The 26,756-nt window shown below is 55.5% G+C and overlaps 1 protein-coding gene across 3 annotated transcripts; it reads left to right on the forward strand.

Moving 5' to 3' along the window:
- The first annotated feature begins 473 nt into the window (after positions 1–473).
- Rbm19 (RNA binding motif protein 19) lies at positions 474–26,756 on the forward strand. 3 transcript variants are annotated; one of them, XM_026778394.1, is made up of 4 exons: positions 474–691; positions 3,618–3,723; positions 14,164–14,284; positions 25,808–26,756. In XM_026778394.1, the coding sequence occupies exons 1-4, from the start codon at positions 663–665 to the stop codon at positions 25,903–25,905; spliced, it is 354 nt and encodes a 117-aa protein (XP_026634195.1). In that variant the 5' UTR covers positions 474–662; the 3' UTR covers positions 25,906–26,756. The 3 variants fall into 3 exon arrangements, with proteins under 3 accessions (XP_026634195.1, XP_026634196.1, XP_005371916.1); XM_026778395.1 differs by lacking the exon at positions 474–691 and adding an exon at positions 3,482–3,527; XM_005371859.2 differs by lacking the exon at positions 474–691 and having other exon boundaries at positions 3,482–3,723.

A 26,756-nucleotide genomic window follows, 5' to 3' on the forward strand; every position in this document is an offset into this window, starting at 1 on the left:
AGGGGATGTGGCCTGTATGGAGGAGACCTGCCAGGAGGGGACACATGCCTTGACCTGTGTATGCAAACATGCCTTGCATACCTAGCCAGGTATAAGTGGCCTGTGGGTGCCTCCTTCCACCTCATACACCTGAAGAAACCAGAACCACCTACCCACAGCAAACTCAAGTTGTCATTGAAAACCCACAGACCCGCCACCAATCATGGTGGTGGCGGCATGGCGGAGGGGGTGGGGCCGCAGTGCAGGAGTAATTGGTGAACCCAGGGTGATTGAAATAATTGGAAAAGTGAGGTGTGAGTTTGTTGGGGAAGTGTGAGCGTGTGGGGGAGGGAAGGAGGGCTGTGTTTAAAAGCCCGCTCTGGCCTCTTTATTCACAGCTTCTGATACAGTAATTGCTATTTTGTGGTTTCTATTATCTACACAGTGGGGAGCGTGCGCAGCTCGGTCCCCCAGCGTGCTGGGCTGGGGATGAATCCCTGGGTGCTGCAGTTTCCCTTGCTCCCTCCCTGGCCCCTGGTGGCCCTGCCCAGCCTCTCCCCACTGACCATGGCCTTGGCTCCCAGAAGACAGAGTTCACGCGGAACTCCCTTCAAAGGCCTCTTTTAAAAACTGGCCTCACAGACCTAGCCAGCAGATAAGAACCTTCGTAATGGCCGGCATTCATGTGTCGCTTATCTCCTTGGAACGAAAGGTACTTCATTGATTTTTTTTTTCCTCCCCCATCCTTCTCTTTTCTCTTTAATTCTCTTCAGCTATCTCTCAGCAGTCCTTGGTGCTGGCCTCCCGCGATTCCACATCACACAGGCACCCAGAGCCAGTCTCTTGCCAGCCCTGTCCCTGAGCACCAAGGGCAGGAGCTCACTTCTGCCCTCTGCCTCTTGCTTCTCTGTGAGTTTGAACCCCAGCATTGTTACATCTGGGAGTGGCAGGCCTCCGAGACCTGGCAGGTAGCCAGTAGGCCCTCCTTTATAGCAGCAGTGACAGTGCCCTGAAGCCTGCACTGTACATTTCTGAGAATGTCCGCAGATAACTGGAAGTTCTTCGGACGATCTAACCCTGACTCTCCAGTGCCTCCTCAGCCTGATTCTCTTGCCCTGTTCTTAGAAGCCACTTTTCATGGGAGCCGTTCCCCTGATGCTCCTGGGATTGGTCTCTGGGCACCTGTTTCCTTGGCCATTCAGTTGGCAGACTAGAAGCCCACGCCAGGGTTCTGGACTTCCCCAAAGGCAAGCCCCCAGCTCCCGTCCTCCACACCCCAGCTCCACAGTGACTCCGAATTGTCACGGCTCCCTCAGCACACTCTCAGATGCACGTCCTCAGCCCACAGCAGCTCGGCCCCTTCCGCCTCCTCACCACTTCTTTCTCCACCTTTTAATTATTTTCCTCGCTTCCTCCGGCCCCTCAGCTGCTTACCATGCACCGAGCATCCACGGCTCACAGCACGTTGCAGAGGGGAGGAATTAACCTCAGCAGCACCCCTCCTCTGTCTCCCTTCCCCATCCCCCTGACGTAGAGCCAGACAGACAGAAAGGAGGTACGCATGGTTCTCCCTCCCTTCCCCCATGATCCTGGGTGGATCGCTAGGACCCTGGATTCTGTGCAGGCCAGCCACCACCACACAAGACACGCATGCGTGCACACACATACACACACACACACACACACACACACACACACGTCACCTCACCCTAGACTTGGTCCTGTTTGGGAAAGAAAGAAGCCCCATTTCTGGAAGTGGCTGGTACCTATGGGGGACAGAACAGGCTTGAACTATCCCGGGGCAGAGCAAGGGCGCCACCCCTGCTGTTTTTCACCCAGAACCAGGCTGCTTCTCCAGGACTCTGCTGGGTTGTAAAATAGGGCAGAAAAACTTGAAGTGTTGAACTTTATAACTCCTTTCTCAATTAGCCCCACCTCTTTGGGCCGTCTCCTGTTGGTTCATTCTGGAAGTGATTCTAGCAGCCCCCATGCAGAACAGCACTGGGCATCAGGCTGCAGGCATAGACACAAGATCAGTGTGGCTTCTTTCACCGTTGAAGTAACACAGCCCCCCTTTCCCATGTTGGGACGCAGTGGGTGGTGGCTTTGTGAAAGTGGCTAATAGGTGTGCTGGCGATGCGGTGGGTCTGGAGAGCCAGATGTTGGCATTCTCCACGCTGTCAGAGACAGCTGGCCTAGTTGCCCCACACCTTCTAGCCTTCTTACCTTGGGTGTAAAGCCCTTGGACCTGGGCCCTCAATGTCCCCACAGGTGACATTACCTGCAGCAGTGACCAATGAGCTATTTCTTGCAGACCAGCCTGGGAGCATCCCTGTCCCAGGCACGTCACAGGCTCATTGGAACTGGGTAGAGGGACCAAAGGCCATGTCATGGGATGTGCAGGCCTTTAGGTGGCAGAATAAAGCAGGGTTTGCCGGCTCCATGCCTCTGTCAGCTCTCCAGGCTTCTCATCTGACTTGCTCAGACTCCGGACCCCCTCCAAATCAGCTAAGAGCTCCCTCTCAGCAAAGAATCTGGCCAGGCTCCCCTCTGCCTCCTTCCCATCCCAGGGATGCTGGCCTTGTCACCAGCTTCATTCCCAGCGGCCTGCACAGGAGCGGGGTGGGGGGGCTTGCCGGGGAGAGCTGGACGTGCTGATTCATTTTGAGGCTTCATAATGCTGCTTTTACACACCGTCCTGCCTTCAGAAATGGGGCCAGCAGATGCCTGCTCATGCTGTAAGGGCTGTGGGTTAACGCCTCAGATTTAACTTATATCATTTTGCGAGTGTTTATGGCCTGCGCTGTGTGCTTTACCCAATCGGTCCTTGGCCTGGAGCATCCCAGACCGTGGTGTGTGGATGTGTGGACCCAACAGCCACCAGAGAGTGTAGATTTTTCAAATAAAAATAACACCTCTCTTCAGATGCCGAGTGCATTAAATATTTATCAGTGGCAGTGTACTTATATCTATTAGATAAATGGACATTACAAAGGGATGGGGTTGGGCATGTGGCCAGGAGACCCATTCCTTTAGTCCTAGAGTCTTTCAAAGGTTAGCTTGGTGGAGAGGAGGGGCGACCCCAAGGGTGGTCCAGGCCACAGATCCCCGATCAGTCTGCTGCAGAATGCTGCTTGACTGTCTTTAGCGGTATCAGAAGGGAAGCTTGTGGAGGGCACAGGGCTAGAAGGAGCCTTGTGTCTTCTGAGTGCTGAGCCCTCGAGCTGGCAGAGAGGACTCCATGGTGTATGTGGAGACTGCCTGGGAAAGGTGGGGGAACACACCAACATCCCAAGCCCGGACTCTCAAACACAAGCAGTCCCTTGCCGTGATTGGGGCCTTCCTGGCCTGGCACAGTGTGTAAAGACTCGTCCCCACGGGGAAAGGACAGGTGTCCAGGTGTCCCCCAGGTGGCAGGAGAGGCACCAAAATTTTTCCATCAGTACCTCCAGCCCGATGGTGCCCTCCCTCCCCCACTTGGTGGCCAGCAGGAAGAAGGAAGCCACGCCTGCTGGGGAAGTGGGAAGCCACATGAATGTGCCTGGGCGGTGGGTGTCCCTGAAACCAGCGGTCTCCTGTAACCTGCCTCCCTCGCAGGCCTCAGCCCCTAATCTGCGATGTCGGCCTTTTGTCTCTAGCACCTTTGGGGAGCTGAAGACAGTGCGCCTGCCAAAGAAGATGACAGGGACGGGAGCACACCGGGGCTTCTGCTTTGTGGACTTCGTCACCAAGCAGGATGCAAAGGTGAGTGCGGCCGCCGCTCCCTCGTGCCCTCGGCTCTGACGCTGCTAATTTACCACTGTCCTCGGAGGAAGAGAACTGGGCATGGGGTTTGGAAGGCCAGGCAGCATGTGTTGGCCTGTATATGTATGTGCCCATCATACATGTGCAGGAGCCTGGGTTGACCTGTTTCTCAGGCCGCTCTATGGCAGGGAAAAGACCCTGGGGCTGAGCGTTGTAGACAGCAGTTAAACAGTTTAGGCAGAAAACAATGCCTGGGCTGGGACCCAGCTCCCTCCTCTTCCCTCCACTTGTGGCCAGTTCCATTCTGTGCTGGTGACACCAAGGGGCCACTCCTGCAGCACACATGCACCTATGCAGATATTTCTCTGTGCAGAGGGCAGAGCAGCCTTGGGGGCTGTGGATACTTTTGCTTATTTGTTATACATGTGTTTGGTACGGGTGCGTGAGTGTGTGCATGCACGTGTGGATGTGGAGATAAGAGGGCGGCTTGCAGGAATTGGCTCTCTCCTACCCATAGGTACTGGAGGTTGAACTCAGGTTATTAAGCAAGTACCCTTACTCACTGAGCGATCTTGCCATACCCCTGTGACCACCACCACCCAGGACCTGGAAGCACAGCAGCTGCTCTGCCTTCAGGCCCAAGATAACAGCCAGGCCGTCATCCCGCCAGTGTCTAGGGACTGACTGTTCTTACCAGCCTCAAGATCCAGAAGGCTAGGTTGTACAGGTCAGGGCTTCTGGGCCATCCTGTACCCCACACTGAGCACCTGCCTATACACCCTTGACCCTCCATTGCCCCAGCTTTCCTCCCTGGGAACCAGATCATCCAGGACAATTCCCAAGGGGCAGCCTGCTGAAGAGCAGAGTGACTCTGAGAGCCAACTGTGGTGTTACAAGGGGCCCCGCGGGCAGCATGGCACAGAAGGGACAGCTTAGGATATCAGCACTGCCTGGTCAGCCTGGGCATCCCATGGGCACAGGGTGCCAGACCCCACTTTAGGTGCCTGCCACACCACCTAGACATTTGTCCTCTCTCCTTAGCTGGCAGCCCTTCCCTTGTCACCTCCATCCGTGACAGAAGGGACAGTACAATGCACGCACTGTCACTGAAGGCAACGTGGCTTTCCCGAGCTTTGCCCTGTACCTTGGTTTCCTTACCTGTGAAGTGGATTGGCAGTAGTGCCCCCCACCCTGCCCAACGTTTGTGACAGATGAACCTATGAGGCCAGGTCACGGGCACATGGCAAATACTCAACACAGCTTGGTTCTCGTTGCCATAACCCAGGGGCCCTGAGTTATGGCAACCCAGGCTGTCTGGCCTGTGCACACCTGTGACTCCTGCCAGCAAAGCAGCAATCCGAGACCTCTGGGATTCCCGGGCATGGGACAGGAGGGTGGGGGTGGCAGAACCACCACTGTCAGTTTCCTGTCTGGGCTCCTAGACCAGGAAGCCCTGGGGAGAAGCAGAAAGAGCTCTCTGTCCCTGAAAGAGCTCTTTGACCAATGTCGACCCCAAACTTGCGTGCTCACTGTCTGTGAAGCCAGCCTGGCTTCTTCCCCTCTGTGACCTTGGAAAAGTGACTTGTCCTTTTTACACCTCTCAGTTCTGACTGACACTTAGACCAGGACCTGGCCCTGCCAGCTCCTTGTGTTGCCTTGTGGGGGAGGGGCTGTGACAAGTTGGGGTTCGGTGCCAGCCCCTTAATCAGAAGCCTTCTTTCTGCACAGTGACTGCCCTGCCCAAGGTCAGTGCCACAGCTGGCCTGGCACATAGGCTGGAGGGACAGGCTCGGTGCGGATGTCCACACACCCACTCCTGTCCTATAAAGCAGTCCTGAGTCCCTGGGGCACAGGGCACTCTACACCCGGTTGGCCTGCATAGCCCCCTCAGCCGTGAGGCAGCAGCTTCTCCCCTCCGTCCTTCCCCATTCTCAGTTCCTGAAATACAAAGGGCAGCTGAGGACAGACTGTCTGTGCCCGCCCCTCACCAGGTCTATTTCGGGCCTCTCCATCCTTGCAGCAGTCCCCCTGTCCTGCCCTCTGTGCTAGGACTCGTGCCCGTTCTCCCGTTGTGCCAGTGAGATCATCTTAATGGATGTGGGACTGAGCCGCAATACCTCTCCCACAGTGTTCCCTTGATCTCGTTTATTGGGGCAGCTGCGCCTCTCTCCATAATCCCCTCGTTCTGTCGGCAGAACTGGGTTGTCTGCTGAGTGGCACTATGGGTACTTTTCACTTGCCATGGATGCATGTGCCCTGCACACAGTGTGGCCACAATCGGAACATGGAGTCTTTCACCATATATGGCCTGGGGGTGGGAGTTACTCTCAGTGGAGAAAGAGTGGAACCCAATCAAGCTGGAAAGGGGCTCTCAGGCCCTGCCTCTCGGAACATGATTTTCTGAGCCTCCTTTATCATGTGATGTTTGAGAGAAGGGAGGCCCCTTTAGAAGCACCTGGATCTCCCAGTGGTCTCTGACCCTCTTGAATGCCTCCTCCATGCAGAGCGGCAGCTTGTCACGGGTACCTGCAACCTTGTACACTAGGAGACCTCCTCAAGCCGTCCTCAGACACAGAAGGAAAACCAGAAGGGAAGAGGGATGGGAGAGAAGTATGGCAGCCAGTAGGGCTGAGGCAGGAGGCTACATTCATTGCTAAATGGAGGATCATGAGGCCGGAAGTCCCAGAGGGACTCATGCCATCTCAGCTCCTGGTATCAGGTTCTTGTCCTGGCCCCACTGTCTTGAGAGTCATGGTATACCCTCCCACAGAGGTCCACTGAGCCCTGAACAAGGGCTCCCTCATCCTGGAATGAGGAGTTTGGTTCTCTCTCCAGGCCTGACCTCACACCTCGCACACTCAGGTTCTCTGACCCATCAGACCCCTTCTAAGTCAAGTACACAACTTGCTGGAGAGCAAACCTAGCAGGAGGCTCCATGAAGAACCAAGGCAGAACCAAGGGGAACCAGGCACCCAACAATAATAGGCAGGGGCTCCTGAGGGCACCTCCCATGTGAGTGACGCGTCTACCACAGGCATATTGCCTGCCCCAGTCCAGTGCACCAGGTCAAGTGGAGATTAGCACAGAACCTCCCTCTCCTGACCTAGCACATCTGCACAGCCGCAGGGCCCGTCCCTGGTTGGTAAGAACTTGCTCAGGCAAATGGGAGGAGGCACTGGGGCTACCTGCCTAGTCACAGACACTAGTGACCTGAGCCTTCCTTACCTGCTGCATGCAGGCAAATCTTCCTGTCTAGGACATTAGATCAGCCCCTTGTCAGTCCTACTGAAGGGGTCCACATTATCTCAGTCTCCGTGTTTCTCAGGGAACTTAGCCCTGCAGGAAAGAGGGAAGCCAATGTCAACTAGGAGACTGTAGCATGGGGCAGGAAGTCAGGCTGGCACACGTCCTACCTACCTGTCGGGGGAGGAGGGTTCTGGGCTGACCTGCCTGCGTGTTGGCCCCCTGTCATGTCACCACTGCCACACCCTTCTCTGGGCTTCTTAGGTGCCTCTGATGGTAAAGCCCTTCTGATACCCCCTGGATATTGGTGGTGGGTTGCTTGACAGGTGGGGAAATAAATAGCACAGTGTTATACAGCCAGGCTCCTCCCTCCTGTCAAGCATTGGTTTACTCCGCCCCACGCAGCCATCCCTGCTACCCAGCCTTAGCACCTCGCCCTGGGAAAGGGCTCTCTGGGTGGAGACACGCAGAGGCCAAGAAGTCCCATGCAGACAGCTTTTAGGAGCCCTTGAACCTCTGCACTGCTGAGCTCCCTCCAACCCGTCCCAGCTCCTAGTATGGCCCTCTCACCTGGACAGGCAGTGGGGAGTCCCAGCAGGTGGGTTTGGCCCCATTGGCTAGACATCCACCAATAAGCACCGGGTTTCCATTCAGGCCCCACCGTCCTTTTCTTGCATAGCCCAGGCTGGCCCTGGAGGAAGGAAAGGGAAGGAGGGGAGGAGCAGACAGATGCCCAGACCCCAGAATATTAATTGTTCCCCACGCGAGGTGCCTTTAATTCTCCCTCGTGAGCCACGCTCCTTTGTACTTTTGTGGTTGCAGCTGTTTTAGCCACCGACACTGTTGTTTTAAAAGGCCTATTTTCACATAGAATGTTATCCAATTAGCAGAGCAATGTGTTGGCTTAAATAAACACTCGGGGGGAGCCGGCAGCCGGAGATGCGATGGCGGCTGGCGTTGGCAGGCAGAGCTCTGCTGTGATAAACAACCGCCACTTTAATTGTAGGGTCTCATGCTTTTCTCTTCTCTTTTCCACTTCTCCACCATGGTGGGTGGATGCCCAGGGAGTGAGCTACAGGATGCTTGGCCTGAACTCACGCTGGCTGGTGGTGCCATGTGGTGCTGCGGGCCCATCAGAGAGATAGGGGTGGTGGACAGCCTCGGCAGCATATGTGTAGCACACAACTGCATGGGTGCACAGGGTAAGAATGAGGTGTCAGTACACGGGGTCTGTGGGGATGGCCCCCAAGGAAACACCTCTTCCAACCAAGCAACGCCAAGTGGGATCAGGGTGGCCCATGACGTCAGCTGCCTTCCTGTTCTACATGTGGGCCCCTTAGCGCAGGTGACCCTGCCCCACAGCAGGAACTGGTGACATTGCCCTTTGGGAGTGGCAGTGCATGAGAGAACAGATGTTGTGGTGCACATGCTGGGGATGGGGAAGCAGCTGAGTCCTCTGGGCCCTGGGGTTCCCTGCAGGATTGCAGCCTCTGCTGATGGGTTGTTCTGTGTCTGCCAGGATGCAGCCAGAGCTGACCCAGGCATCCGGGTCTCACCCCCACGTTTCTGTTTTTGTTGGTATTCATGTTGTATGTAAGATCACGCTGGCATGTGAACGGTGCTGCTCTGCCAGGCGTCTATCACCACAGTCCATGGATACAAATTCTAGCCACGCTTGCATTTCGGGGCAGGGACTCAGGCTCCACCAGCACTGGTGGGCTAACAACCTGGGATCAGGTGCTGCCCGTTCACTGCCGAGGCATAAGCAGGATCACACTGTGCCATGCTGCCAATTCCAATCCCGCAGACCTCTGGGGACCGAGGCCTGCCAGGCACCTTGTAGACCCAAGCAAAGACTTGGCTTTCAGACCTGTTGGGTACAGTGTAAGTCAGAGAAGATAGAAACCCGGCCATGAGGTATGCACAGGGCCAGGGAGCAGCTACTGCCTTGCTTAGGTCACCAGCTAAGGGTCATGGGTCCTCACACTGAATTGAGAAACGTACAACATTGTGCTATTGTAGCAGTTACTGGACAGTGCAGGAGCAGCCTAGTCAGCACTGCCTGTCACCTCTTACCCTGACCACCTGACAGCTGCCCTCCCTGCTTCACCCCTGCCCTGCTGTAGTGTTTGTCTTTTGAGTCAGGGCAGTGTCCTCATCAGAGGTTAAGTTGACTGGATTGAACTGATGGAATGACTCGGAATTCATCTCTTTGTGTCATAGAGTCGGGTACAGTCTATAAGTGAGCCTGTGACTGGTCGTCTTAAATGATCTCCCTCCACTCCTCTGTGTCTAGTGGTTTGAATTAGGCTGGTTCCCATAGGATCCCCGGAATGGAACTGTTTGGAAGGATTAGAAGGTGTGGTCTTGTTGGAGGAAGTGTGTCAGAATGTAGCTCTCAGCTACTGCTCCAGTACCATGCTTCCCACCATGATAATGGTCTAAGCCTCTGAAATTGTAAGCAAGCCCCTGCTTGAATGTTTTCCTTTGTAAGAGTTGCCGTGGTCATGGTGTCCCTTTACAACAACGAAACAGGGACTAAGACAGTGGACTGCAGAAGTCACCCCATGTTTCCAAAGAGCTAGGACGCACTCCTATCTAAGAGGCAACTTCTGGACAGGCCAGAAGCTGCTGGCAAGCTTTGCTGACCCGTCGTCATAGCGCAGACCACGAGGAGGCAGACTCACCCCTGGACGTCACTACGCAGTGTTTCCTGCAAGCCTGATAGGACTTGGCCCCTCTGCCCCTGTGCTCAGTGTCTTGACACCTGCATTCACGAGGCCACCTCTTCCCCTTCAGGTTTTGGACACATATTTAGGGCAGGTTGGTGGTGTTTGTGTCTGCAGCCCTCTGGCTTTGCCAGGGTTGGAATCCAAGGAGCAGGGGGCAGGGCCGGATACTCCTGACATCTAATATTAGGTTCATCCTTGCCTCTGCCCACAGCTGAGGATCGGCCAGTCCTCTGTAACCAAATGGGACTGGAGTCCTGTCAAGGGCACTGAATGATTTTGGTTGCTGGAAGAAATTTGTTTTCAGGGAAACTGCATAGAGGTCAAACACAGCACTGTACTGGCAGCGTTCTAGAACCTTCCATGGTCTTAAAAGATGGCCACCAGGTCCAGCTTCATTGCAGCCTGTATTGGTTCCCCCACTTTGCCTGAGCAGACTGTCTTCCAGGTGGGATCAGGATGAAGAGGCAGGAGGCCTTGGTCCTGAGTGCTAAGACCTCAATCACAGGGCATCCCATATGGAGTGTGGTAGCTTAGGCTGGGGTAGATGCTCACAACTTGGGATAGTAGCTGCCTGAAACAGAGCCCCGACAATGGGAGTTAGTCCAGCTGGGACAGGTCCACCCCCACAGAGGCTCAAGTAAAGAGACTGACACCCCAGGAACCGAGGGACTAACTCTGAGCAGTGGTCTCCTCGGGATCAGATGGTGGGGGTAAAACAGCACACTCGGGATAGAGACTCTCAGGAAGAGGGGTAAGGCCCATGCTGTTGTCTGGAGGTTGGGGTGGGAAGGAATTCCCACCTCCCTCCTCTCATCTCCCATCTGCCTCCCCTCTGTAGAGATAGGGAGACAGTGCTGGCTGTGGCCCCGGGAAGAGGCTCCCAGAGTGTAGAGGATGGAGCTAAGGGTAACCAGTGATGGCCACCAGGAGATGGCAAGGTGTGGCTCTTCTCTGGCATTCCCTGTATCAACCCTGAGTCTCTTGGGTTACACTCTGGACCATAGGCTTCCCAGCAGGCCACGGTGAAAGGTTGATATGTCTCCTATGCCAGCAGGTGGGTGGCTGTGTCCATTCATCAGAGACCCCAGCTGTGCTCTCACTGTGTCTTTGTGTTCTGAAGTGTGGGGTGAAATGCTGTGGCAGTGTGTAAGGCAGAGCCCCGCTGACCATCCTCCCAGTGTGGAGACATGTTCTCAAGGCCCTCGGTGGAAGGGGACTCTGGTTTACTGAGAGCAGTGTCCCGACTAAGGAAGGGACAGGGCACCTTTCCTCTGGGGTTCAGGGTGTGCTGGGCACAGGGTGACAGAGCCCTCCCCCCAGACTAGGCCACTGCTTTAATGCAAAGATGGAACAGATAGCAGGCCCTCAGGTGTCCCCTGTTGAAGTGGGAGACCAGTGACTGTCAGTGAAATGAGCAAGCTGGAGTCATTTCTGTTGGAGACCTGTGGAACCTGGGGCTTCCCTGGGCCACACCAAGAAGAATGTTGGTCCTAGGGGTGACAAAAAGCAGCCACAGGACTGCATGTTCCACAAGGGACAATCCCTCAGGCTGTGTTGGCAAAAGTGAGTTCCCTGGGCCTAGCCTCTCTGTGGAAGTGGCGAGGTGTTTTCTCTGGGACCAGGTATAGGGGAGAAGCTGCCAGCAGCCTGCATTCTTCCCAATCAAGTGTCTAGAATCTTCCATGCATCTCAGGTGTGTCCTTGCCCCAGCCCAGAAGCCCCTCAAAAGCGGTCTGTTTGTTCCTCCCTCCTCACTCCACCCCTAAGATGCTTCAGGCAGACAAGTGTCCATCACCTCCACAGGCTGCATGTGCTCTACCTTCCCGAGGCTGGCGTTAGCCTCCAGTCACTGCTCGAGAACACCACACTCCAGCTCAGGAAGTGGGCACGCAGAGCAGATGTGATGAAGCCTAGGTTCAGACACCTCAAGCAGCTTGAGCAACATCACACAGCTTGGAAGTGGTACAACAGGGATTTGAACTGAGGCAGCCTAGCTGCAGAGACACAGCCCCCACAGCTCTGAGTATGGAAAGCCCTTCTGATGGGAGGAGCTGATAAAGTACCAGAGGGGGAGAAAGAGGGAGAACCAAGAAGAGCTGTTAGCAGCTCCTCCAGTGAACAGAAACACCACCAGGCCTTCTGGGGTACAAGAAAGAAGAAATAGATTGCAAAAAATTGAGAAAGAAAATGAAGGCTGGGTTGGCAGCTCTCATGGGCCTCCCTGCCAGGATCTCTTTCTACTCTGTAAGTGTGGTTGGAGAAGTCGCCAGATGCAGCCTTGGCTGCCCAGACTGCCGTGCCCCCAGGATGCCGCTCCTCGGGGACACACACCAGACTCCCTACCAGTTCCTCTCTCGGTCTTGAGGGGCTGACTCCCCCAGTCCCGCCGTCTCCCTGTCTGCCAGCTGAGCACTTGTGCTTCGGAGCTCAGAATGAGCCATTTCGGCTCTGGGGCCAGATGCATTTTTATATCTGCCTGGGAAAAATGGCAGGGGTTCTGCTGGCAGCCAGGAGAGGCTTCTAAATTAAACTTTAAAAAAAAAAAAGTGTGGGGTGCTGCACCTGGCCCTTCTCACGAGTGCAGAGAACAGAGCGTGGAGGCCTTTCCTCTCTCTGTGTGACTACACAACTGTTTGACGCCTCTTCTCCCACCCCACCCATCCCAGGCCCTCCTGTCCTTCCAGATTCTGTTTGTCTTAAATAGACTCTGGGTGCCGCTTTTACAACCTGGTCTAAGTCCTGCAGCCTTTCCAAGATGGGGCATGACCCAAGTGGGGCAGGGACTAGCCCAGGGCCGTGGCCTTATTCCCCACATCCTGAAGCGTACACAACAGAGGTGCACTGCCTGGCAGTTCCAGGGCCCCAGACCAAGCAGTGTGGGGTGAAGTGTAACCCGTGCCTCCCTCCCATTCTCTGACCACAGCTGGTGATACTGGGTATCTGGTGATGGGTAGACTCACCTCTCCACATGATATTATGTATCTGACAGTAGTCCTTTTGAGCTGGGCCACCTCGCTCCTGTGTGATCTGGTTCCTTCAACCACTGTTTTCCAGCGTAGTCACCTCCCATAGTGCCCAAGGTCAGGCCCCCACACATCTCCTGGGGGAAGCTTTCCAACCACAGCAGTCACATCACGGGCAAAGGACAGTGGCTGGTTCCAGGCCTCGCTGTGCTGGCTGATGAGTTCTTCCACGTGTCAATGCGGTGAGAGGAGCAGCCCAGGTGCTCTGCAGCCCCTCCCAGGAGCCCCGAGAGCATCCTCTACACCTTAGAAAGCTGCAAAGGGAATTTGAGCACAGGAGATGGGTACCCATGCTGTGTCCCCACTTATCCTCCAGGGCCCCACACCCCGGTGTATTCACCCTTCTGCTTGATGATGCTGAGCCCAGAAGGTTCCCTTAAGTTGCCTAAGTGCTTGAAGAAAAGGAAGCACGGGGCCTGTCTCACTCCAGACGTGGTGACTCTGGAGTTCAAAGACTCTTTGTCCTGTGTTAGTGACATGGGTGTTTCCGGAAGACTTGGAGGCCGCTCCTGCACAGGGTCACTCAGCCTCTCAACCAGCCATGTTTATAGAGGGCTTCAGTCAGTGCTGTCTGGTGATTGTGTGAATGCCCAGGACAGGCACATCCAGAAAAGCAGAAAGTGGTTTTGTGGTCTCCATGAGCTGGGAGAAGAATTGGGGGACTTGAGGAGCAACAACCAAGGTGCCTGTTTCATTTGAGATGGTGATAGAATGTTCTAGAATCCACATGCTGATGCTTGCATATAAATACACAGACCGTGTATTGATTATATCGCAGTTTAGAGTTTGAAAGGCAGGGGCAGGGGGCAGGGAGCTAGGCAGAGCAAGGAGGAAGAGATTGTTTGAGGCCCGTGCTGCTGAACTGGGCATGGGAGCCCGTGGTGGAGGGGACAGGGGACCAGTAAGGAGACAGCAGAGACAGACAGGACAGATTCAAGGAAGAAATAGGGGACAGGCACAGGGCCAGCAAAAGAAAGTGGCATTGAGTATCCCTGAGGGACTGTCCTCTGATGACCCAGAGAGTCATTGGAGTCACCCTCCACAGATAAGATGGCGCATGGGCAGCGGGTGACCCGCCTGTCCTGGGGGTGAATGTGTTGACTGCTCACTGCTTATAACTCTTTCCCTTGCAGCACAACTTACTAATTAGGTAGTTGTGGGGGCTGGAGAGATGGCTCAGCGGTTGAGAGCACTGACTGCTCTTCCAGAGGTCCTGAGTTCAATTCCCAGCAACCACATGGTGGCTCACAACCATCTGTAAACCATTCTGGCCTGCAGGCATACAAGCAGACAGAATGCTGTATACATAATAAATATTTTTTTTAAAAAAAAGGTAGTTGTGCCAACAGCACCCCAGTACCTTGCCAGACGCCCAGAGTCCCAGGGCTAGAGGGAGACCGTGGAACCCACAGCTCACAGACTGTCTCTCTTGTCCCCTCCAGAAAGCCTTCAGCGCCCTCTGCCACAGCACTCACTTGTATGGCCGGAGGCTGGTCCTGGAGTGGGCAGACTCGGAGGTGACCGTGCAGGCCCTGCGGAGGAAAACGGCCAGACACTTCCAAGGTAGGAGTGGTGGGAGCTGGAACAGGGATGATCTGGAGAGCTGCCCTCACTTGTGCACAAGCCCCAGCCTCTGTGACTAAACCCTCTTGTCTAGGGACAGCCATATACACAGCCACCTTGTCTTGCATGCAGGTAGGGCAGTGGGGTCAGGCAAGCAGGAAGGACAAGGCAATTATCGCCTCTGTCCATGTTACGGTCCTCAATTCAGGTTCCACAGTTGTTCCCTCTAGCCCAGGGATGCTGCAATGAATCCCAGAGGCTGGTCCTGAACCACGGGGTTACCAATATGCCTTTCTGAAGGGCTACCCACTTTCTGCCTGAGCTCTGCACTCCCAGAGCTGACTTCATCCAGGTGTCACTCTGTGGCCTTGGAGACTATTGAGCTGATGACCAGGAACCCCTAAGCTGTGCTGTTCTCATTTTTGGGACACCATGGTGACTAAGCAGGGCCGTGGGAGAAACAGGGGGTCCATTGTACCTGATGCTAAGGGACAGAGGGAATCGGGGGGAGCTGGAGTCTGTGGAGCTGGAGTCAGTGGGGCCTCGTCTCTAATAGGGTGTGCACCCCTCACTAGGATGTCAAGGCTTGAACTTGAAGCCCACTTCCTTAACAGCACCTTTACAAGGTCCCCAGGAAGCAGAGCACAGCAGTTACCATTGTCTGCTGGCCTGAGGTCTGTTGGTTTATGAGTCTCCCAACCGGGAACACGTTCCTCCTCCCACTTACTGGCAAGGCCAGGTTCTGGGTTAGGCTGGAACATCCCTGTCTGCAGTAACATTGGTGCTGTGATCAAGAGGCAGGCAGTTTCTTCCTACCTGGTTGTCCCAGCATCAGGACCCTCAGGTATCCTCCTGGCTAGTAGACTCAGACCACTGTTGTCCCCTGAAAGTGTTTGCTGTGAGCTCTGTCTATAGAGCTGGGATCAGGAGCCATCTGTCCCTGTTCCTTGCCAAGGATAGTTGCAGGACCATGAAGGGACGTTGTCCTGGGGGCTTAAAGCAGTCCAGCAAGATTGTTTCTGGCCAGTGCTAAAAACCAGAGGCAGCATGGGGCCACTGACTGCAGCAGACCAAAGCCCTGGAACATAGACCCTGGCCTTCCGCTTGTCTTCTATCCAGAGCCATGCCACCTGCCCACCACACTTCCCAGAGCAGTGGTTCTCAGCCTTCCTAACGCTGCGCCCCTTTGATATAGTTCCTCATGTGGGAAACCCCAACCATAAACTTATTTTCATTGCGATTTCATAACTGTAATTTTGCTCCTGTTATAAATTGTAATGCAAACATCTTATATCTAGACTATCTGATATGTGACCCCTGGGAAAGGGTCGTTCAACCTAAAGGGGTTGCAGCCCATAGGTTGGGAACCTTTGCCCTACAGGGTTCATTGTTCCCCAGCTAAAGGTGGGGCCTCAGGCCCTCACCCATGCCGTTCCACATTAATCTAGAACGTTTCTCTCTGCTGCTGCTGCTGTGCTGTTAGTGGTGTGGAGAGCCATTCAGAGGACCGCTGCTTCCTGCAGCCCTTCCCTCCCACTGGGTGTCAGGCGTCAGTCAGTGCCTGTCTTCTGCTCCTCTGTGCCTCTGCCCCGGTACGTTCTTGCTGTTTGCCTTCTTATGTTCTGACCAGGCCCAGCCGCCTTTCCCCCAACCCCCAACGATAACTGTGGTGTGCTGTGTGCTTGTATCTGGACTGGTTGGTTTCTGTCTGGTACGCCTGTTTAGTTCAGGCTCTGAGAAGCACCAGGCTTTCCACCCAGGGCCGGGAGCATTCCAACCCAAGCCAATGCAAAGCTGGAGAAGCGGGGGATTGCACACTCAGTGGCAGGCTCACAACTCAATAAGATCCCAAGTCCTGATGGGCAGACAGAACCTGTCTTCATCGACAGGCATCGACAGGCCCAAATGCACCCGTCGACAAATGTTTATGGAAGGCGCTCTCCCGGGACCGAGGCAGGGGCCTGCCTCCCCTGTGGTCACCCTACCACCCAGCTCAGGCCTGCAAGAGTGCGGGCTCAGCACTTCTACTTCGCATGGGCAGAAGCCCCTTCAATAAATTGAGCTCTGAAGACAGCATCCTCTCCTCCCAGGTGAGAGGATGCAGCAGAAGCCAGGCCTTGGTTCTGCGCAGAGCCGTGGAGCCCCAATAGGCAGGTCTAGCGATGAAACTGACAGAGATACTTGTGTCTGCCTCTCTGGCAGATCCGAGGTGGCCACAAGGACTAAGGCCTCCAAGCATGGCTGTGCCTTAAATCAGGTATTGCCCTGCAGGCCCTGGGGCAGGTGCAAGGCTGCCAGGTGTGCAGATGCCTTGGAAATAGTGTGCTGTCCACCTCCACCTTGTCCTGCACTTGTGCACGGCATCCAAAGTCCTCAGAACAGGGCTGCAGGCCTCAGTGCCTGCCCGGACCTCCTTTCTCTTCTGCCCTTTTCCCTGCCGCGAAAAATACTGGCTCATTTGTGTCAGACTCTGCATTGTTTTGAGCATCCAGGGTCCAGAACAGAGTTGGGCACGAGTCCCACTTGCCCTTGGGCTCTGCCAGGAAGGCACTCAGACCTCAGGTGGAAGCCTTGAAGTACTGGCCACCACAAAGGCTCCCTGAGGGCTGCAGGCCATGCCATCAAAGGCAAAGCTCAGGAACAAGCTTGCTCATGACGGGCCTCAGCCATTCTCAGGGCTAGTGATAGGTAGCCAGAGCCGCTACACTGGAGCTTCCAGTGCAGCTCCTGCCCTGGGTTATGCCTTGCCCACAGCCCCGCTGCTGACATGGAAGGGATGGTGAAGACATAGCTCCCATTGTCATCTCTGTGCGTCTCTTCTGCTAGGCCTTGCCAGGACCCAGGCATAGCTGCAGTCTTTTGTGTGCTTAATCGTACAGGACTCAGGGAGGTAGAGGCTGTCACTGACTCATTTAGCTGATCAGAAATCTGAGGCTCAGGCAGCACAGGTAACTTATTAATGGCCACCCCACTACCCGTAGCGCAGCTGGAACACAAACCTAGGTTTTCAGCCTTTCTTCTGACCAAGCCTTTGCATTGACTGATCGGGTCAGCACCCTTATGTTAGACTCAGCATGTGTATGCGTGTTCTACTATCCACTCTATGGTCTCTGGTGAGTCTCGGCCTTAGCTTTGCTGTCTGTACAGTAGGCACAGGGTGCCAGCACCTTGGGGCCTGTGGCTACAAGGAGATAGCAATGGCTCTTTGTTGCCACTCTCCCAGTCCCAGGCTAGTGCACTGAGGGAGCTGTGGCTGGGTAGAGTGAGAGCCTGGTGCTCCTGACTCTCCAGCCAGGGCACACCCAGCCTGGCATGTGGGAAGAAGGGCCCAGGAAGTCACTGGACCTGACTGGGAAAAAGTCAAGCAGGTACCTTGGGGGGGGGGGCTCTACTTTCACACCCTCCCTGCCCCCACTCTCTCTCTCTCTCTCTCTCTCTCTCTCACACATACACACGCACACACACACACACACACACACACACACACACGCTCACACACATACACACACACACACACACACACACACACACACACACACACACGCTCCTGGACTATCCCAATCTGGTCCTCTCCCCACTCCCATCCCTCCAACTCCTGTCTCTCCCTTGCTCTCTGCCTCCCAGCCCCTCCCTCCCTGGTCAGGAATCCGATTTCTGGTCTCCAGCCCCTGGCCCTGTGGTAGGTGAAGTGTTGTTCTTCTCTGCCTACCTCATGGGATGTGAAAAGAGAGCTCAAGGGGGGGATGAAGAAGAAAGTCTGCCTCTGGCTGTGTTCCTTTCTTCCTAAGAATGTTATAAACCAGCAGGGTTGCGGCATCTCAAAGCTTTCAGGGTTTGGCAGGCCATGGTCCCCACGAGCACGGACGACAGAATAAAGTGGCCTGGCAGCAGTCTGCTGCCCAGCCCTGTCTTCAGCACTCACAGCCAGGGAGGCCTGGCACATGGGCCTTTACTTGACTGGGAGCGTGGCTCGACTTCCTTCTGTTGTCTTAGTCCGGCTGGGGAGGCCTGATGGGTTGTGGTTAGCGTGGTTAGCAGCTGCAACTTTCACCTCCAGAGCAGGAGTGCAGGTGTGAGCAGCATGGCAAATGGCTGGTGATGCACTCCCTCCACCCGCCCCACCCCACCCCGCCTTATACCCTGCCCACTGGGCCTGGCAACGCTGGCCAGGACAGAACATAGACAGAGAGTGCACATGGTAAGAACCCTTGGGCACAGATGGAATAGTCCTGGCCAGTCAGCTGCAGGCTTGACTCTCTGAGCCAGCCTCCTAGCCTCACGGGGCAGCCCCCTGACCCTGTCCCAGCAATCCACCACCAGCCCTCCATCCAGACAGGCGTTCCTTTTTCTGTCGGTGCCTTAACCCTCCCCTGACCCCCATGTGTCCTCACATGCGGCTGAGTCCTTTTCCCCTCAAGCTTAATCCTCCAGGAGCGACAGCGCTCTCCCTCTGCACTAACTTACCTTGCATCAGGCATAAAACTGGCTTCGTTAACTGTTCACAGAGTAGATGAATGAACCCCAATAAACCAGTTATGGGTGTGGCTGATGTTACCTGAACACTTAGCATGTTCCGGGCCCCAGGTGGTGCTAATTGCAGCCGCCTCCACATTAGGCATAGGCCCCCGGCCCGGGCTCAGCACAGCCAGCAGTGACCCCCCCCGCCCAGAGTTATTAGACTTGAAACATGAAGACAAGGACCCTGTTTGGAGCGTGATATTCTCACTTTGTTCCTCGGGCCCTGTGCGTCTGCAGAAACATGGCCCTGTGAATTCTTTCTAAAGATGAGTTCGGCCTCAGGGAAGCCAGAGAGATCTTTGTTGAAGGCCTTTGAGCAGCAGCAGCACTGAGCAATTTTGCACACAGTTTAAAAGCCCAGTGGCACTTTAGCCTGACACACTCGGAGAGAAAGTCAGTTCCCATGTTAGAGGTGCAGATGGGCCCAGAGAGGTCTGTTCGCCTTGCTAAAAGCACACAGCCCTGGACCCTTATAGAGTGAATACCATTTCTTTCCACCCTGCATTCCCCACAGTTCTCGAATTCCCGATGCACACACATCCTAGCTAGCAACCTCAGTGTAAGCTTTCCTAGGAGAAGGCGTGTGGCTTCATCTCTCGCTTCATTCCCTCACAGAGGTGGTGTTTGAGTGGGAGGGACAGGCGATTACCAGAAGCCAGAAGGATGGAAGTGCTGGCAGTTTTCTGAGGAAACTAGTTCTCTGAGAAATTAGTATGGATGGTACAGTATACCTCAAGGGAAGGGGTGCGTCTAATGTGGCAGCTAGAAAAGGCCTTCTCACGGAGTCAGCATTCCTGTGTGATTGCAAGGGTCCAGCCAGCCAAAGACTTAGGAGAGAAACATCCCAAGCCCAGGGAACCACAGGTGCAAAGGCCCTGAGGCAGAAGTGTGTTCAGTGCTGGAGCTCCAGAGTAGAGTGTGGAAAACAGACAGGAGAGGCAGGAAGCCTGGCTTCCCCTCTTGTCGTCTGGGAAGACTGGAAGGGAAGGCAAACATCAAACCAAGCTCATCAGACTCCATCGCTGCTGCTGTGTGAGATTGCAGTGGTTAGTGCTGAAACCTGGGCTGAGGAGCACACCATCATCCAAAGATGGTGGTGAAGGCCACAGCCAAAGGCTGCAGGGAGGAAAGCGGCCCAGAGAAGGGAGAGCTGGCCAGAAGTCAAGGGTGGCACCTCGACCAGCCGTGAGCAGACTGAGAGGCCAAGAGCAGGTGCAGAGTCAGGAGGCCGTTTGTCTGACATCAGCCAGGATGTCCAAGGGATATCAGCACATAGATGGATGGGTTCAGAGCTCAGGGGCTCAGACTGAGTTGTGATATAAATTTGAAGTTATCAGCATACAGATGATATTTAAAGCCTGCCACTGTTCCCACAAACCTCCATTCCACACCTCTATCGTCAGCAGAATGACACGCTTTCAGAAGACCAGGAACCACGAGAGCCCGTTATCCCCCATCAGCCCCTGCAAATGGGCCTCCTTGATCTTAGCCGTGAAGACATAATCATCAGGCTTTCAAATCACAGGCAGAAAGTTCAAGCAAGTATGTGAAGTCACAGAATTTATTATTCAAAATATCCCCTAGTCGCGCTTCCTTCGCTCCCTGGAGATGGGGGTTTTGTGTGAGCTGTACATCTCAGCCCCTCATCTGCGCCCCTCTCACTCCTCTTAAGACCTGGCTGTGCCAGCCCTTCCTCTGGACACCCCAGACTGTCAGTGAGGGACCCAGGAGGGCTTTCATCCTGGCACCTGGTTGCACGGATGGATCGTGCCAGGAGAGGTCAGGCGCCACAAAGACGCGCTCTCACTCAGCCTCCGTTGCCACAGCTGGTGAAGTGAATGGAGACCAAGACTCACGAAGTGGAACCATGTGGTCCAGGCAGCCCCTGGCCGGGATGCAGATAGATGGGGATGTGGAGGAGCCTCCAGACAGCAACCTAATCTCCCAGTGAAGATGCACTTGGAGCCTGCAGGTCCTCTGGACCAGCTGGGGCAGATGTTATCCAACCACACCCCCTATCTCCCTCTCAACCCACACACACCCGAGCCTCCCACTCCAAGTGCTTTGACAATATCCTGCACACTCTGCCACCCTCCCCTGGGAGCGGCTGTCCGTGCGAGGAAGGGACCTGCTCCCAATCCCACTAAATTGTTATTGACTTGTGTTCTGTGCGTTCTGCAAACATTTCACTCAGCCGTCGCCAGCAAGCCCACGAATCCCTGCTAGGGCTAACGGGGAAGCCAGCTGTGCCGGGCCATCTCGCCCGCTCCTTCTCATCGATCACAGAATTAAACTGACGGGAGCACCGCGGGGCGGTGTGGGAGAGGCAGGGCCCGGCCACCATCCTGGGCGGGGCTGGAGGCCCAGGAACCAGAGAGTACAGGCTGCCCAGCGTACCTGACTTGCAGCCTGGCCCAACCAGAGGAAGTCAGGGAAAACCGCTTCCGAGCCTGCCTCGAGTACCGGTGATAGGCAGCAAGGAGCCCGTAGACCAGAGGCCACCAGCTGAGCCACTGGTGCCTGGCCCTTGACATGTGAACACAAAACAGTATTGGATTCGTCATTGTTTGGCCACTGGAAGATCTGACCTGGAAATCAGGTCTGGCCACCCTGGTCCCACATCCCACAGAGAGACCTGCAGAGCTACTATGCATTTATGTGACCCGTGCACTCCCTGTTGACTCTGTCATCCAGTGTGACTCCGTGATGACTCCTCCTGGCCCCTACACTGGCATATTCCTTCCTGTCGCCAAGCAGGGCTGCAGGAGCCTCCTGCCGGCCTCCCTCCTCCTGCGCTCGCTCTCTCTGCAGCAAGTCTCCCTGCCTTGACACCTTCTGCTCTCCTAGGCTGCACAAGAGTTCCCACTCACACAGACCAAGCACAGAGGACCCCAGGCCATCATGTACCGTCAGCATCTGCATGAATGCTGCCCTGTGGCTGGCTCTGCACTCATTTCTGTTGAGACTCTCAGAGGGTGGACCCATGGCAAGGCAAGTGTTCATGGGCCCCTTGTGCAGAGCTTTCTCCCCAGAGGACTTCCCCTGAGTCCAGGGAGCATGCATCCAACTTGTGGGATTCCTAGAAAAGTCCACACTTAGCCTGCCGCAGCTAAGCAAGCCCCCAGCTGCCTAGAACCCCATTCCTGCCTGTGTCCCATCTTTCCCATGGCCTCCCAGATCCCCTGGTTGCCAGGTGCTAGCCATCATAAACACTTGATAGTACATTTAACACTTCTTGTCCGCCTTGGCCTCTGCCTTCAGGCACCTGAGTGTCCGTCCTTGTCTTGAAGGCCTTGTGACTAGTTATATTCATTCATATTTTGTATTTTGAAATGGGATCTCTCCATTGTGCAGGCTGGCTTCACATCACCAGGCTCAGGCCTTCTTCTTGTGCCAGCCTCTCTGGTGCTGGGGTTCCAGGCATGGCCAGCAACTTGGGAACTGTGTTCTTAATCAGCTCTGTCTTCATTCAGTAGCTGAGCCCAGACAGGGCTCCAGCCAGCCCTGGCTGCTGCCTCCAGCCAGGTCTGCTCCTGGCCTGCTAACTTCCCATCCTGGGCTGTCTCTGTCTTGTCTCTTCTTCGCAGGCCCTTCCAGCATCCTTTCTCCCTGTCAGCCAAGCTCTCATCCCCAGCCTACCTGCCTCTCCTCCTAGGAAGCGCTTTCTCTTGTCCTCCCACAGGCCCTCCACCCGCGCCTTCCACACAGGCGACATTGCCAGCCAGGGAAGGGAGAGATGCCGGCTGGCATTCTGTCAAGGAATTAATTGAAAAATAAAACCATTAGGTGGGAACTGGAGAAATGCAGAAGTGGTGTTTGGAGGTTGGGGGGAGGGGGCAGGACTGGGGGGCTGCTGGGGGCCGGCCGAGCTTTTTGTCAAGTTCATTTCTCGGTATTGATGTTTAGTGACAGTCACTTCTTGTTTATCTTCAGGAGCAGCTGCGCCGTGGAGGGAAAATGCACGGCTTGTTTCGTTTATTTATTTCACACCTTCCCCGGGTTCTGCTTTGTGTTTGTTTGGTGAGGACCCACTGAGGCTTCCGATGTGGGGAAGTGGGGTTTCCACAGCTGTTCCTGCCAGGCAAGCCAGCACTCTGTGTGGAGTCAGGCCAATGGGGGGCTGGGTGGCAGCGAAGACGCAGGGCCCAGCATGTTCTACGTGGGGGGGGGGGGGTTCGAGCAAGGTGCACCCTTTGACTCCTTCATCCTCACAGCTGCCCCCCAGGAGGCGGCAGAGCTCAGCATGATTTGGCTGCTGATGGCAGAGTCTGTTGGTCTGGGGTCCTGGAGTTGTGATCACTGCCTGGCCCCTTTGTCCCAGGCCTCCAGCACTTCCCTGGACAATTTGTTTGTTTTAAGATTGATTTATTATGTATACAGTGTTCTACCTGCCTGGATGTCTGCAGGCCAGAAGAGGGCACCAGATCTCATTATAGATGGCTGTGAGCCACCATGTGGGTGCTGGGAATTGAACTCAGGACCTCTGTAAGAGCAGCCAGTGCTCTTAACCACTGAGCCACCTCTCCAGCCCGACAACTCGTTTTCTAACCTGCAACTGAAGGAATGGCTGGTTGTTCCCCAAGCCCTGGGCTCCTTTTACTGACTTGCAGCTGGCAGATGGTCACTCACACGGGGCCAAGCAGAGTCACAGTCACTTCCTCAGGGAGGCCAGGCCTTGGTGGGGGCTGGTTCCCTGTTGTGGGAACTCTGAAGGCTCCAGAACACTGCCTCCTCTACCTCCCTAGAAGTCTGAATGTGAGCAGAGTGACCCATTCACAAGGGTTCCCTAAGTGTGCTGAGTGCCAGCGAGCAGAAGGAGCACCCATGGGCTCCAGGGGCTATGGAGGTAAGGGTCACATGTCACAAACAGCCCAGTGCACCCACCCTAGAGGCAGAGTGTGGAGCACCCACTCCCTGGCAGAAGACCCGGTGACTAAGGGAATGACCCCAGGCAAGAAGCACCCCTGCATCTGGGTGCTCGAGCGAGAGAGCAGCTCTTTAGAAGGGGGACAAAGGCCTGGACGGAGTAGAGACCTCTGTCTGGTGCCATGTGCCCAGGGTAGGGGCAATGGGTACCCTGTCCCCAAGGCCTCCTGCCCAAGGGTGGTTAGCGGGGCAGTGTTTACAGGCCCCATCCAGGAGTCAGCTGGATTCTGTTTGTGGCTCCAAAAGCAAGAGTTGACCAGGTCTCTGGTGTGAAAGAAGTCGGGGAAAAACTTTATGGAAAACGTTCTTGGCCTCATAAATTCTTCAGAATGTCTGGCCCTTCTGCCATAGCCTGATCCCTTTGACCCTACTGTTCCCTGGCCATCTTCAGCCATTCGGTCGCCATTTCCTGAGGACCGCCAGGTCCCAGGATAGTCGCAGCAAGAGAGAAGAGCAGGGAAGCTTCACCACAGATATGAGACCCCGGAGTGCTCCTGTAGAGAGAGCATTCCAGACAGGTCATGGCAGTGCAAAGGCCCTGGGGTAAGAGGAATGGGCACCAGGATCGGGGAATGACCAGCTCTGTGAAGCATTCGGCCTCCCCCAGGAACAGGGCACAGTGGAGGTGCTGCAGAGTGGTAGGTGGGCTCTGGCTGTGGTTTGCCCATTGGCTTGACCGGCTCTCTGGTGCCCTCGAAGGTCGCAGCGGGGGGTGGGGGGGAGCATCAGACACAGGCCGGGAACCTGCTTTGTTGTCTATTTCCAGCCCTATTACCTGCCCACGATTCAATTTCCTGAGGCCATTGTGCAGCCGGGATGAGGCGCAGAGTGAAGAGAGGACACGGCAGGGAGCCCAGCCGCTTCCCCCCCTTTCTGCAGTTGGCCATGATGGGCATAGCTGCCAGACCTTGGCTCTCGGCCAGTGCCCCCGCCCTGCCAAGTCCTCTCCCCACAGCACAGCCTCCACCCCAACCCTGGGCTCCTGTGTTCATGCGTCTCCCACTTGGATGCCTCACGGGAGCCCCGGCTGGGTAGTGTCCCAAACAGGAGTGCCTGCTGCACAGTGGGAAAGGGGGGCACAGGCTGTGGCCAGGGAAGTGTGGGGAGCCAGGGCAAGGGAGATCAAGGGCGTAGGCTATGCAGGATCCCCTAGGGCAAGGCAGAGTGGACAGGGAGAGTTGGAGGTGGGCAGGGTCCATATCCTCATAAGCATGAGAAGAATGAGATAAGGAGAGGGACTCTAGGACCATACCCACATCCCAGGAGGAGCCAGGCATGGTGCCCCCATTTGCTGCCATGTACGGGTGTGAGGTAAAGGGTCGGGGTAGGTGTGCAGGGTGCGGGGGGGGGGGCCTCTTTACACAAGGAGTTAGAGTCTCCTGAAGGTGGGAATTTGAGTGGGCAGCCTTTTTATAAGTTATGCCTTCACTAGTGAATGGATGGTTAGGCTGGCAGAGGGACTGGTGGAGCAAGCAGCTCATAGCCAGCCTCCCCGTTTCCTTGTCTGTGGGGTTGTTGAAGGTGCCATAGCATACAGTGAGTACTCAGTCAGTGGCATTTGGAACAGCTGTGTGTCTCAATCCCCGTACCCCTTCCTCATAGAAAACTCTTCTGCACTCATCAAAGCCCAAATCAGATAACCCATCTCCTGCAAAGCCACCCTCACTCTTATGGTCCCCATGCCTTTCTAGATTCCTTGGGCACTGCAGCCACGCACCTAACATTGGCTGATCTGCTTACAGCCACTCAACCATACCCTGGGGGCCCATGGCTGCCACAGAAACGGAGCTGGCTCCTGCTTCTCTGCCCAGCTGTTGCCAGAGTTGGCTAGGCCTCTGGCTGGCAGGAAAGAAGCAACTCTCAGGTGGCCACTGGCTCCCTAAAGTGGGTCCTTTGCTCTGTGACAAGGATGGGAGAGGGCGCAGAGGTGGCCAGCAGCAGGGAGAGGCCAGAGCGAGGGCCTGTGTGTTCTCTCGTCCTTCTCCGATTCCCCATTCGTTCTCCTTATGCCCGCCTCACACCTCTGCCCCTCACTGTTTAACCCTCTCTGGTCTTTTCTCTCTCTGCCGTCTGCCACAGAGCCCCCGAAGAAAAAGCGATCTGCAGTGTTGGATGGGATCCTGGAGCATCTGGAAGATGGGGACGACGATGACAACGAGCAAGCTCTTCAGCTGTGAGCTCCCGCACTGGGGAGCCCACGTGAGGTGGCTCCTTTCAGGGACACAGACCCGACATCCTCCTCTCCTTGTTCCCAAGGAGCAGAGACTCTGGTGGGTGACAGTGCACAGCCAGTGTAGAGCCCATGGCAAGAGTAAGCCGCTGTCTAGGCAGGGACTCGCACCTCAGCCCCATTCACCAGCCACCCCAGCTGCACCCAGCCAGACTCCTGCAGCCATCTCACCCTCTGCAGCACTGCCGGCCAGAGGATGGAGCTACGGACGCCACCTCAGACGCAGGGCCCTTCCCAGACCTGGAGCACCACATTCCAAGCACTGATGCCAGGTTCTCAGGCTGGCCTGGGTGTTCCATCACCATTGCCTCTCAAGGTGGAGGCCCTGGGAGCCCTGTCCAAGCCTCGCCCTGGGCCAATTCACCAACTGCAAAAGAGGACATGGCATCAGGCAGGGAGCGGGACCACAGCCCTTCACCCACTGTCCAGCCTCAGCTCCAACACCCCTAGCGTGCAGTTTCAGACCTACATCATTTTGAGCTCCAGTGGTGTCTGCTCAGTGCAGGCGATGGGCTGGCCATGGTGGTCTCAGATAGCCACACCATGTTCAACCATCCAACCCGGGAAGACCTGAGACAGCTCCTCCCACTTCTGAGCCGTTGTCATCTGGACTGTGGGTGCTGGACAGGACTCGGACTTTTTGGGGGGAATCTTAGCCTGTGTGGTTTTTGGGGGGATGAGGTCCTGCTTTTCACAGTGGCCCATACCAAAACTGGGACCACACCCTGTGGGTGGGGCTGGCACTTTGTTACAGTTCAAGGGCGCTGAGAGTTAGGCAATAAAAGTCAGAACCTAGAG

Source organism: Microtus ochrogaster, unplaced genomic scaffold (assembly GCF_000317375.1).
Source record: "Microtus ochrogaster isolate Prairie Vole_2 unplaced genomic scaffold, MicOch1.0 UNK132, whole genome shotgun sequence".
NCBI lineage: Eukaryota > Metazoa > Chordata > Mammalia > Rodentia > Cricetidae > Microtus > Microtus ochrogaster.